This window comes from Mus pahari, chromosome 3 (genome assembly GCF_900095145.1).
Source record: "Mus pahari chromosome 3, PAHARI_EIJ_v1.1, whole genome shotgun sequence".
Classification (NCBI taxonomy): Eukaryota; Metazoa; Chordata; class Mammalia; order Rodentia; family Muridae; genus Mus; species Mus pahari.
This window is the reverse complement of record NC_034592.1, coordinates 137,643,133-137,656,162: the sequence shown is the minus strand read 5'-3', so window position 1 is coordinate 137,656,162 and position 13,030 is coordinate 137,643,133. Positions and strand designations below refer to the sequence as shown.

The 13,030-nt window shown below is 50.3% G+C and overlaps 2 protein-coding genes across 2 annotated transcripts in view; one reads left to right on the top strand and one right to left on the bottom strand.

Annotated features, from left to right (window-relative positions):
- Pigu (phosphatidylinositol glycan anchor biosynthesis class U) overlaps positions 1-10,761 on the top strand; it is an 82,380-nt gene extending 71,619 nt beyond the window's left edge. Inside the window, exon 12 of the mRNA XM_021192865.1 lies at positions 10,362-10,761. Within this exon, the coding sequence (XP_021048524.1) occupies positions 10,362-10,475 (114 nt within the window). The 3' untranslated portion in view covers positions 10,476-10,761. The remainder of the gene's footprint in view (positions 1-10,361) is intronic.
- Positions 10,762-10,948: 187 nt separating this feature from the next.
- Map1lc3a (microtubule associated protein 1 light chain 3 alpha) lies at positions 10,949-12,645 on the bottom strand. Its single transcript, XM_021193888.2, has 4 exons — positions 12,366-12,645; positions 12,000-12,055; positions 11,808-11,914; positions 10,949-11,535 (listed from the first exon to the last, which is right to left on the bottom strand). Exons 1-4 carry the CDS (start codon positions 12,403-12,405, stop codon positions 11,373-11,375), a joined length of 366 nt encoding a protein of 121 aa, XP_021049547.1. The 5' UTR covers positions 12,406-12,645; the 3' UTR covers positions 10,949-11,372.
- Positions 12,646-13,030: the final 385 nt, after the last annotated feature.

Below are 13,030 nucleotides of genomic sequence, written 5' to 3'. Positions count from 1 at the left end.
AACTCACTTTGTAGACCAGGCTGGCCTCGAACTCAGAAATCCGCCTGCCTCTGCCTCCCAAGTGCTGGGATTAAAGGCATGCGCCACCACGCCCGGCCTTTTATTTAGCATTCTTAAGATCCTGATTTTGGGGCTGGTGAGGTGGCTCAGTGGTTAAGAGCACCAACTGCTCTTCCGAAGGTCCTGAGTTCAAATCCCAGCAACCACATGATCTGACTCCCTCTTCTGGAGTGTCTGAAGACAGCTACAGTGTATTTACATATTATAAATAAATAAAATCTTAAAAAAAAAAATCCTGATTTTGAGTTCTAGCATTACCAAGGGGGAGGAGGTAGGGAAGAAAGGTAGAAAAGCAAAGAAATAAAGATCTATCTATTCTCTCCTTTCCACCCAGAATAGAAATTGGTCATTTGATCATACATTCAGTGTGGTGTATGTCTTTTAGGCCTTATCTATTTACAGACAGCTGTAAGAACATTTGTACACAAGAAGAGCCTTTGGTTTGTGTGAGTCAAAAACATCTAATCTACAAACTGCTCCTGGACTTAGTGTTTTCACAAAAAACACTCATCTTGAGATTTAAAAAATAAATAATTTTTTTTTTTCAAACTGAGTCTTGCTGGGTATGGTAGCACACACTTTTAATCCTGACATTTGGGAAGATATGTCTCTGTGAGTTTGAAACCAGCCTGGTCTAATTGAGAGTTCCAGGCCAGCCAGAGCTACATAATAAGACCTTGTCTCAAAACAAACAAACAAAACAAGATAAAACAGAATGAGAGAGATGCAGTTAATAGTACTGGCTGTTCTTGAAAAAGACTGGAGTTCAATTCCTAGCACCCACACGGTAGCTCACTAATGGTGGCTAGCTATTGGTGGCTCACTACTCTGGGGGTCTGATGTCCTTCTCTGACTTATGCAGACACTAGCATACACAAGGAACATAGACATACATGTAGGCAAAATACTTGTATACATAAAAAAGTGAAGCAGGCCGGGCAGTGGTGGTGCACGTCTTTAGTCCCAGCACTTGGGAGGCAGAGGCAGGTGGATCTCTGAGTTCGAGGCCAGCCTGGTCTACAGAGTGAGTTCTAGGACAGCCAGGGCTACAGAGTGAGTTCCAGGACAGCCAGGGCTACACAGAGAAAACCCTATCTTGAAAAAAGAAAAGAAAAAGAAAGAAAGAAAAGAAAAGAAAAAAGAAAAATAGACAGGGTTTCATGTAGCCAGTACTGGCCTCACATGTGCTGTGTAGCTGAAGATGACCTTGAACTTGATCCTTAACATGCCTTGAGATTGCAGGCCTGTGCTGCCATGCCTACTTTTGTCATACTGAGGACTGAACACAGGCTTCATGCGTGCTAAACAAACACTGTACCAACGGCTACAGCCTCGGCCTCTCCAGATGAACGCTTGTAGTGACTCCACCATGGTCCTTGGGTAGGAGAGACACCGAGCGATGTGACCAGGTGGCCCTGCTGTTGGGATCTGAGGCTGCTTCTGGTTATTTTGCTGCTTGAAATGGAAGAGGCTTTTGTATTCTCCCACGTAGCTCATACGTGCATAGCAATGCTTTTAGGGTAGATTTTACGTGGTAGCATTTGCAGAATCAGAAGGCATGTGAATGTTCTATTTTGGGAAGACATTAGCAAGTTGCTCTTCAGATTGTGCCTGCCAGCAGAGGTCCAGATAACCCCTTAAGCCAGTAGACTGCTAGGCAACCTGCATACCTGTCATTGGCCTTTGTAGGTCTGAGCTCTGACCATAGAGAGCTCCTTGGGTTAAATGTTTCTGGAGGCTGTTGACCTTGAGTTTTGCTGCTGCTATTGCTACTGCTGCCACCACTGCCACCACCAGATCAGTAAAAGGCCGTGTCAGGAAGGAGCATTGGTTTCCGAGGCTGCTACTCTAAACATATCAGTTGTTCTGAGCTGGGGTTGGTGGCACAAAACTATATTCTGATATTTTGGAGGCTGAGATATGAAGATTACCTTAGTTCAAGCCCAGCCTAGTCTATGTAGAAAGACTAACAAAATAAAATGAAAATAAAACAAAAGATTATTAACCTGGAGTGTTAACTAAAGAAAAGAGACCTGCACCAGGAAAAGGATACTGCCCCTGTCCTTGGACCTGTGGAGCCACTGGGTGTAGATATGGGACATTTAAAAAAATTTTTTCTTATTAGTACCGTAGGTCTCATGAAGTTCTCCTGCCTTGTCTATTTATTATCATTTATCACTGCATGTGTGTGTGTATGTATGATATGTGTGATACATGTGCCATGACAATATTGTGGTCAAAGGAAGAATCTAGTAGGAACAAGATGGCCTTTCTGTTGTGAGGCCGGCCGGGGGGACTCAGAGTAGTAACTGGGTCTTCAGACTTGGAAAGCAAGCAGGGAAGGGAAGCAGGGCGTGGTGGCTGGACGGTCCTCGGGTTCAAACTAGCCCAGGCTTCATGGGGGAAGTCAAACTAGTCTGTACCTGCCAAGACCTTGCCCTGGGAAGGGAACAAGTGGTGGGGTCTCAAGAGAAAGGTGGAGGTGCCAAAGTTAGTTCGCAGCTGTCTCCACCCTCTCCCCTTTGTCCAAACCTGGCCTCTTGATGTCCTCCACACCCAAGCCCAGTCCTGCTTTTGTTTTGGCATTTCTACTGAGATATCAGTCACTCGGGAACATACGCACACACCACAGCCCATTCTTACGAATACCTTTCTAGCCAGGAAAGTTATATTCATCTGACCTCCTTCTTCCCTCCCTGGTACAGACAGATAAGAGCTGTTCAGAGTGACAAAAGGCCTCAGATTTCAAATAGATGCTCAGAATGCAGAGCATCATTGACAGAAACAGCTTTATTTATATAGAATTCGTAGAACATCTTGAGGTTTTAAAAGTCTTGCTCTGTTCATTTTGAGAAATTCCCTGTCCTATTACAGAATGGATATATATGTTGATTATTAGTCACCCCAGCAAGTACTCTAGTGACTAAGGCTCTGTTCTCTCTCTTGAGGCCATTAAGTATTTTCTCATCATGTAATACACATCGTTTGGTAATTAGCCATTGCCTCAGAGTCAATAACAGGAAATGACAATAGCAAACCGTCTAATGAGGCTTGTGTGCTTGTGTGTGTGCTTGTGTGTGTGTGCTTGTGTGTGTGTGTGTGTGTGNGCGCGCGCGCGCGCGCGCGTGTGCGCGCGCTTGCGTGTGAGAAAGAAGATTGGAACCTCTGGTTGACTGCTTGAGGACTCGTACAGTTCCCTTGCTGGTGACTTTCAGCAGTGACTTAACTTGTCAGATTCCAGGGTGATAATCCCACGTCATACAGTGTTGTGTGGGTTTGATATGACCTGTGAGTCCTATTGTTGCCTTCAGTTACCTGCTGGCATGTGAAATGTGAAGGGTGTGCTCTCAGGCACACGCAGCAAACTCCTAGGGCAGTATTCAGGCCGTAAATCAATCAATCAATCTCTCTCTCTCTCTCTCTCTCTCTCTCTCTCTCTCTCCCTCTCCCTCTCCCTCTCCCTCNATCTCTCTCTCTCTCTCTCTCTCTCTCTCTCTCTCTCTCCCTCTCCCTCTCCCTCTCCCTCTCTCAATCACCCTAAATAAACTTAAGAACAGAGAACTCCTGGGAATTTGGCTTTAAAATTATAATTGATGGTAGCTCATGCTTATGGAGGGTTTACTGCATCTGGCCCAATGTGATCTCTTTCATGTGGATCACGTGTTTGTTTGCCCTCTGAGTCTTTGTCCATGTGTTCACAAGTGTCCTGAACTGGTGGAGGGTGTGTGTATATGTGTGTATGTGCTCACTATGATGGCAGTACCCTCTAGCTGTTTCTCTTAGGAAAACTCCCTTGGTAAGCTTCCTTTGCTGTATATGAGAGGAGCCTCCTATTTGTTTAAGACCTGCAGGAGAGAGAGAGTTCACCGTGCTTCACACACAGAGCTCCTGCTCTCTGCAGCCCTGGAGTGCAGGAGTCATAGCCCTCCTTCCATCTATGGAACAGTGTGTAGTGGAGAGAAGGGGAAATAAACAAGCAAGGCAATGCTGTGGGATGGGTCAGCGTGGGGCCGGGACCATGGAGCACAGAGCCAGTCTGGGTGAGCCTCTTGGAGAAGTGCTTTCTAAATACAGTTCTGGAACTCGCAGACTCCAGGGGGTTCTAGGAGGAAGGGAGAGAAAGAGAGAAGGGGAGACCAGAGGAAGAGAGCAATGTTTGTGCTGCTAGAGGTTGTGTGGTACTGGCTGTGCTCTCTGACAGAATGAGAGCATGTCAGGGTTGCAGTGGTCAGAGCTACTTGGCCCCTGGGGACCTCATTCTGCTGAGGTTCGGGCTGAGCCATTAGTCTTCAACCAAGGATAAATGCGACTGGATCCCGACTCTGCAAACTGTATACTGCCAGGAGGAAAAGAGGTCTCAGCCTGGACTCCTGGGGTGGAGGAGGAGGCTGATGTAGTCTGTCGAGAGTCTATACTGTGTTTCTTCACTTGGAAGGTGGCTGTGAAGACTCAGTGTAGTGTTGGACAAGAATGTTTTTGAGACTACTGTCCTACCTGGTCACATTGACTGATGGAGAGTGTGTGTATGTATATGTGTGTGCTCGGTGGTTTCCCTGGCGTTTTCTTTGTTTTTGAGACAGAGCCTGGGCTCTCTTATAGCCCCCGCTGGCCTCAAACCTACTAAGTGGCTGAGCATGACCTTGACTTTCTGATCCCCCTACTCCACCTCAGGTGATGGCCCGTGACACCACACCGCCCCCCTGGTGGTTTGCATCATTAAAGTTGGAAGGTGAAGCTGTTTACTGTCTGTCCTTTGCAGCATGTGTTTGGGTGTGTGAGTGGGTAGGCCAAAGCTCAGCAGCTCAGCTCCACAGTCAGCTGTCACCCTCCTCGGGCTTCAGCCTGCCTAGACTCGGGCAGGTGGCCAAGGAAGCAGCTGTTTGCCAACTATGGCAACCAGTTGAAGTCCCCAAGTGTGTCAGTGTCTCCAACAGAAGCAGCCTAGGGAATCAAGACATACTAAGGTGATCACGGCTGTGTGTCCAGGAGGCTGCAGTCCAGATGCTGACTGGTCAAGGTGGATAAACCAATCAGCTCTGAAGTCTCAAGCTTATTCGCCTTTTCCAAAAAGAATCCGGTAGAGTAACAGAGCTGTAAACTGGGGACAACAACCCCAGAGTGTGTGGTAGGGCAGGGAGTATCAGACAGCCTTGGCCAGTGCTAAGCAAGCCTTAGAGGTGTAAGATGATGGGAAGAACTCAGCTTGTTGGGTGTAGACAGGTAGTCTAAATATGACTTTTCTCTCATATTTTGTGACCCTGGGTTATAAATGGGCCCCAGCCACAGGAGGACCTGGCCAGGGACAGATACTTAGAAAATATTTATTTCTGGCTCTCTTCTGTCACATCTGTGCTGAAGTGTGTTCTGAGTCTCATTTCAGTTTTGATTAGGTCCACTGTGGCCCTGGCTAGCTCATAGTCTCCACCACAGAGCAGAGAACAGCCCTGGGGCCTTTCTGATTGCCAAGGAGGTGAATGAAGTCTCATCAAGCCATGCCCAAAGGGTAATTCCAAAAGGCTAAGAACCAACGCATGCAGCCAGAGTGTGAGCCCTGTGCTAGGCTTAATGCTTCAGACCTAGAGCAGATGCCACCCACTGTGGTCATACACCAGAGCATGAAGATAGTATGGGGCTCCTGAGCAAAGAGCCATGGGGCACAGGGGAACTGCAGGGACTCCTGTCAGTGGGTGCAGGCATGGGGCACAGGGGAGCTGCAGGGACTCCTGTCAGTGGGTGCAGGCATGCAGAAGATAGCTCAGGAACCAGGTGTGGTACAGAGGCTTATATGCCTGTATCTGAGCACCCCAGGGGTGGAAGCAGGTCAAGCCAGCCTTGTCATCATAGTGAGTTCCAGACAGCCTGGGCAACAGAGTGAGACTCTGTCTCAAAAGCAATAAAACAAACAATAAAAAGGTCTTTTGGGGGCCAAGAAGTTAGATCAGGGAGACCTCCGTCCTGCTCCCTGCCAATAGGTTCCTGTGTTGGTGCCAGATGTGGTGGCATACTCCTTTAATCCTAGAACACAGGAGACAGAGGCAGGTGGATTTCTGAGTTCAAGGGGAATAACCTAGCAAGTTCTAAGCCAAAGCTACATAGTGAGACCCTGTCTAAAAGAAAAGTGGCTGTGTTATGGTTAGAATGGGCTCTATAGAAAGTCTGGGAGTACGGAATAGAACATAAGGGAGAGGCTGGGTGATCAGCCACAACAAACAGGTCTCAGATCTCTAGAGGCAGAGATATAAACATATTCTTGCGCCCCTAAATCCTAGGTTTGGATTAGGGAAGACCACTGTGGTGGGTAATAAACTAGAGCTTTTATTGCTTTCATTTTATACACAAGGAAAATGAAATTTAAAGAACAGGAAATCAATTACTGACTTTTGCTTTTCCCTCCCCAACTCACTCCTGCTTAGAATAGGCAAAGGGCTGTGGGTTTGGAGCTGGTGAGCAGGGTCAGTCGGAGCACCTCCGGGGAGATGGCCTCCCGCCTTGCAGTCTTGTTTGGTTTTTGTTTGTTGAGACAGGGTTTCTGTGTAGCTCTGGCTGTCCTGGAACTTGCTCTGTAGGTCAGGTTGGCCTTGAACTCACAGAGACCCACCTGCCTCTGCCTCTTGAGTGCTGAGATTAAGGGTGTGTGCCACCATGCCTGGCTCTCTTTGCAGACTTAATGGAAAGCCCCAGGCCCAGGTTTTCCTCTGAAGAGCCAAGTTCCAGCCTAGCATTCCATCCTTCCCCTGTGGCCACAGCAGCCACCTAGACCTGCGACACTCAAAGTTGTGTGTCCAAATGAGTAAGGCCCTTTTCTACACTTCTCTCTTACACAAATCCTGAACCATTGAACACCCACATGCCCACTACAGAGGCCTAGCAGTCACATTCAGCAGTACTTTCTTGGTTACAAAAGCTATCACTGAAGCCATCTTTTGTTTATTCTACTGTTATTCTGGGTTTTTAACCTATTTTGGTCTTTGAGTCTCCTGTAGACCAGGTGCTCAGCACGCCCTGCTCCTCTGTTTGTTTGTAAACATCTTTTGAGGAGGTGGGACATGTGCATGCCACAGCATGCATGTAGACAGAGGACAACTTGTAGGAATCTCTCCTACCACCATGTGGGTTCTGGGAATAAGCTCAGGTCATCAGGCTTGGAGCAGGTGCCTTAACCCTCTGAGCCATCTCACCAACTCATCCTGGATTGTTTTTTTTTTTTAATTACTACTGATTGAAATGTAGATATCATTATATTTCCTGCTAAATGTCAGCTTTTATATCATTGAGTAAGTAGAGTTAAATACTAGATTGAGACTAATCTCTTAAACAAGCTGATAGATTGCTTGCTTAGCATGCAGATTCTATCTCAAATGCCGCATAAAAACAGATTTGTGGCAGATACTTGTAACCCCAGCATTTGGGAAGTAGAAGCAGATTCAGAAGTTTAAGGAGATTCTCTGATAGGAAGTTGAAGGCCAACGTGGGTTTCAAGAGATTCTGTTTCAAAACAAAACAAGCTGGGTGTAGTGGCACACACCTTTAATCCCAGCACTTGGAGTGCAGAGGCTAGAGGATTTCTTTGGTCTATACGAAGAGTTCTAAGACAACTAGGGCTGCACAGAGAGACTCTGTTTCAAAACAAAACGCCAGGCGTGGTGGCGCACACCTTTAATCCCAGCACTCGGGAGGCAGAGGCAGGTGGATTTCTGAGTTCAAGGCCAGCCTGGTCTACAAAGTGAGTTCCGGGACAGCCAGGACTACACAGAGAAACCCTGTCTCAAAAAACTGAAAAAACCAAAACAAAAAAACAAAAAAAAAAAACCCGACCCCCAAAAACAAACAACAAAAACCAACAAAACACAGAAACACACACACACAAAAACACAACAAAAAAAGACCACAATTGTGTTGTTCTGTTTCTCTAGATAACCTTTACATTTTAGAATTGTCTTGACGTCACAGAAGGTTGCAGAGAGTGTACAGAGAGGTGCTGTATAGTTCACTCTTGGTTTTTTTTTTTTTTTTTTTTTTTTTTTTAAGAGACGGGGTCTCGCTATGTTGCCCAGGCTGGAGTGCAGTGGCTATTCACAGGTGCGATCCCACTACTGATCAGCACGGGAGTTTTGACCTCACTCTTGTTTTCTTTGTGGTTAGCATCTTAAGTTTCATAGAATTTTTGTTATACTAAGAACTTTCCCGGGATATTACTGTTAACTGAATGAAAGGCTTCATTGGGACTTAACATTTCCAGGCATGGCCTCTTCTAGAACTACAGAACCATGTTATACTTGGTCGTGTCTCCCAGCATTCTCTGCTCTGCGTTGTCTTTATTTCTCATAACTTTGAAAGGCTTATGGGACACTAGGCAAGTCCCCTCGCTCAGTGAGGTCAATCTGAGGCTGACACTTGTGCTTTTTGTTCGTTTGTTTTTCAAGACTCCCCAGGGTTCTGGAGAGATGGCCCAACAGTACAGAACACTTGCTGCTATTGCAAGGGTTACCCATCCCTGGGACTACCACTTCAGACATTGCCCAGGGCCCCCTGCTTTCAAACCCTCTCCTGTGCCGGGCAGCCAGAGGGAACTTTTCAAACCACAAATCTGCTCATGTTACTACTTGACCTGAGTTCTCCCGAAAGCTTCTCGGGCTTCAGACTCGTCCCAGCTCCATGACCCTGGTCCTGCCATCCATTACATCATTTCCCTGTACTGCCCTTCTCACCACAGGATCTCTGGTGCTCCCACTGCCTGGAACATTTCCCCCTAGTCAGTACCTGACTCCCCTTCATCTGTAGTAGGCTCACTTCCTCCAGATTAGGTCCTGACCTCTCTGCTGACAAACTCGTTGCGACTGCAACTTCCCATTCAACTGTGTGGCACTTGGTGGGAATGCTGCTTCTGCCACTGTGGCATTTACCTGCCCCATCTCAGTCTGACCACAGAATCAAAGGAGCCAACAATCTCAGTTGGCTGTCACCCTAAATAGAGTCCCAGAGAGGAACAGGGTTCGTCCATTTGCACACTTGACCCCAAAGTCCACAGCCCTACTCAGCCCAACATGCCCAAGACTGGAGTAACTGGAGCTGGCAGGGGAGGGCAGGCACAGTATTGGACACACCAGTTCTCGTTTGTAGGCTCCAAGAGCACTAGCACCAGCCACCTTAGTTCACACAGGAGACTAGGGCCTAGAACACGGCAGGTACCTAGTGAGGGGGCCAGATCAGAGCTTGACCTCACTGGGGGCTAATGGCCTGTTTACAAATAGGGAAACTGAGGCTGGAGGTATTCAATTAGTTGGACCAAAGCCATACCTGGAAGGCTGGACTTGGATATACACCCTTAAGTGTGTGATGTGCCAAGAGTCCATCCACAAAAGGACACAGGGCCCGGTGGCATATCAGCAAGTGACCAGGCAGCCAGGTTGGTCAGCCTGGCTTAGGCAGTAGATAGTGACCTTGAACCCTGAGGTTTCCCCACCCAGACCCTGTGTCGGGGTAGGTGAGGAACACATGCAGAATCAGAATTCACAACTCATCACAGTGATGAGCTGGCTAGGTCCAAGGAAAGAAAATCATCCCAGTCACATCCAGAAATAACTTTTTTTTTTTTTTTTAGTTTTTCGAGACAGGGTTTCTCTGTGTAGCCTTGGCTGTCCTGGAACTCACTCTGTAGACCAGACTGGCCCTGAACCCAGAAATCCACCTGCCTCTGCCTCCCAAGTGCTTGGATTAAAGGCGTGCGCCATCACCGCCCGGCTCAGAAATAACTTTTAACAGGTTAGTAATGTTGGCAGGAGCTTGATAGTGGTGGTACATGCCTTCTTCAGTTCCAGTGCTCGGGAGATGGAGGCAGTCAGATCTCGTGAGACTGAGATCTGCCTGCTTCTGTCTTCAAAGTGCTGGGACTAAAGGTTTGTACCACCACCAAACCTGACAAACTGTTTCCAAGGTAGTTCCTGGGCTGCCTGTTATGGGGAAAATAGGCAATTTTGTGTTCTGTGTTCCTGGATAGACGGCTTCTCTAGGGAAGGCTAGAGGGGGAGTGCCTGTGGGCAGAGGCAAGGTGCACGCACACTGGTTTGGATTCTCACGGATGGAAGTGTAAACCAGGACAAGGAAACAGAAGGTAGGATACAGACAGCTGCCAGATGACCGGTAAGATCACTCAGGGCTAGGTACGAGCTAAGAGGGAAGGTCCCTGCGCAGAATTAGAGATTGGGAGATGCCAGGCAGGCACTAGCCTGCCTGTCTAACCCTGCAAAGGGTAGTATTCAGTAAGGTGCCTTGTGGCTTCTCACACTCTCCTTCCTTGCCAGATCCTGCTCATCTCTGACTACTTCTACGCCTTCCTGCGGCGGGAGTATTACCTCACGCACGGTCTCCACGTGACGGCCAAGGACGGCACGGAGGCCATGCTTGTGCTCAAGTAGCCCTGGCTGGCACAGCGCTGCATGGACAAGAGGGGGAAGGGCCAGAAGCTGGGCCAGGTCCCTCATCCAGAGTTGCCAGCAGGCACGTCCTCAGGCAGAAGAAGTTCAAGTCCAGGGTCACAAATCTCTGGCACCAAAGGGGACTCATAGCTGGCAACACGGCCCATGGGGAGGATCTAGGAGCATCCCACTTGGACCACCACTTTGTGACTGTGCACAGAAAGGAAGCCGCCGGTGAGCAGGGCTTTGTAGGTTGTGACACTTAATAAATGTGTGGGTCTTTTTTCATTGTTCTGATGACATGTATTCCTAGCGTGGAGTGAGCGTGACCCCTAAAACTACGTGATATCCTGTACTAAGGAGTGAGTTTCTGGGAACTCACACTCCACAGAACACACGTCTCTGTCTGATTGAATGTGTGAACAGTCACCTAGCAGCCCTCCCTACTCCCAAACAAGCAGCTGGAGGCAAAGGGCCAGGCAGGCCTGAGCAATCTTTATTCTGCAGAGGAAATGACCACAGATCCATACACCGTCTCAGGACAAGGGGAGCCAGCCTTTCAGGGGTGGGGCAGGTCCTGGCAGGAAGCAAAGCCTCAGGTGGATGAGGGGCAGGATGGGCAGACAGGCAAGGGCCTAAAAAAATGACAAACCCCAGAGAGCAGGGATGCTGCTCCCCACCCACTCCCAACCTAGCCAGCACCCAAAAAAACAACCCTAACATGACTGGCCCAGGACCTACCCAGGATGTGGTAGGCTGGCTGGTGGCCCCTACCTGGGGGGAGGGGGTGTCACATCTCTGCCTAATCCACTGGGGACTGAAATAGTTTAGGAGCCAGGACCTCCTTGGGGAGAACCTGACCAGAACTTCCAGCCACCCCCCACCCCCACTCTTGACTCAGAAGCCGAAGGTTTCTTGGGAGGCATAGACCATGTAGAGGAATCCGTCTTCATCCTTCTCCTGTTCATAGATGTCAGCGATGGGTGTGGAGACGCTCACCATGCTGTGCTGGTTCACCAGCAGGAAGAAGGCCTGCGTGGGGTTGAGTTGCAGGCGGCGCCTGTGGAGGTAGCAGGCATGCCAGGTGAGGAGGCCGCCTGCTGGAGGCCTAGGTGACCCTCCCAGAATGTTTCGAACCTTCGCTTTCAGTCCATCTCAGCCAGAGGCTCTCTCACCTCTTTACTGAAGCTCGTCCCAACCCCGACCTTGGTCTTTTCCAGCCTCCTAGAACAGGGGCCGGGTGTCCCAAATCAGTCCCCTCGCCCCACTCCATCCCTTCTAGTGGAACCTGGCCCTGCCCCACCCAAGGCCTGTAGGAGGCGGCCCACGCACCGGATGATCTTGACCAACTCGCTCATGTTAACATGGTCTGGGACCAGAAACTTGGTCTTATCCAGGACAGGCAGCTGCTTCTCACCCTTGTAGCGCTCGATGATCACCTGGGAGTGGAGTGGGCGGGGGACTCGTAAGCCAGGGGCGGGACCTGGCAGGGCAGGGCGTGGCTGGGGGGGGCTAGAGACTCACCGGGATCTTACTGGGGTGCTGGTCGCGGATCTGCTGCACCTCCTTACAGCGGTCGGCTGCGGACAGAGCTCTGTGTGAGGCCCAGCGGCGCTGAGGCCTCCCGCGACTCCGCCTCGCTGATCCCCGAGGGGCGGCTCCGGGCCCGCCCCGCCCCAGCACCCGCCCCCGGGGCCGTCGGCCCCACAGCCCTCCACCGGGGGACGCGGTAGGGAGGCGGGCGACCCTGCCAGGCCTTGCGGCCTCTCCACCCGGGGTCCGGCCGGCTGGTGCCTGACGTCATGGGGCTGACGTCACCTGCGGCAATCGGGGTCGGCTGGCACCCCCATCCCTCGGTCCCCGATGGCAGTTCGCCCCCCAGGGCCTCACCGAAGCTGCGCCGCTGCTTGAAAGGCCGGTCGGAGGGCATCGCGCGGGCCCGGCGGGGCGCGCAGCCGGGGCTCCGGGGCGCGCGGCTCAGGGATGCGTCTGCGGTTCGGCGCGCCGGGGGCTCCGGGGCTCGAGCTCAAGGGCTGCGGGGCTCGCGCTGAGCCTGGCGGTGACGGCTGCGGGAGGTAACTCGCCTGGGTGACGTCAGGTCACAACATTCCTTAAAGGGGAGGCCGGCGCGCCGCTCCCATTGGGCCGACGGAAAACCCGCCTGCCTGGACCTGTGACGCCACGGCGCAGACAGCCCGGATTCCCGGCGCAGGTCGTAAGGAGGCGGAGCTCCAGGGCGCGTCACAGTTCTGTGACGTCACGATGGCAGGCTCGGCTCCTTGGCTCCTCAGACTTGGAAGCCGGGCTGTTGTCGCCTCCATCAAGTCTCTCTTCGCTCCGGAGTAGTTCACCGCGCCTTCACCGAGTTTAGCATTCGAGAACGAAGGTGGAGCGGGGAGAGGGTGGAACACCCAGAGTTTTAAAATATTTTATGTGTTTGTAAGTGTATGCCCGCGGAGGCCCAACATAGCATCGGATTTCCTTAGGCTGGAGTTAATTGCGGTGCTGGGAATCAAGCTTAGGTCCTCTGTAATAATAGCAAGGGCTATTATTAT

Excerpts from the sequence above, each read along its gene's own strand:
- Map1lc3a (XM_021193888.2), bottom strand. The coding sequence starts at position 12,405 with ATGCCCTCCGACCGGCCTTTCAAGCAGCGGCGCAGCTTCG. Across the intron at positions 12,056-12,365 it reads CAAGCAGCGGCGCAGCTTCG|CCGACCGCTGTAAGGAGGTG; the intron begins GTGAGGCCCTGG and ends CTCTGTCCGCAG. Across the intron at positions 11,915-11,999 it reads AGCACCCCAGTAAGATCCCG|GTGATCATCGAGCGCTACAA; the intron begins GTGAGTCTCTAG and ends CTCCACTCCCAG.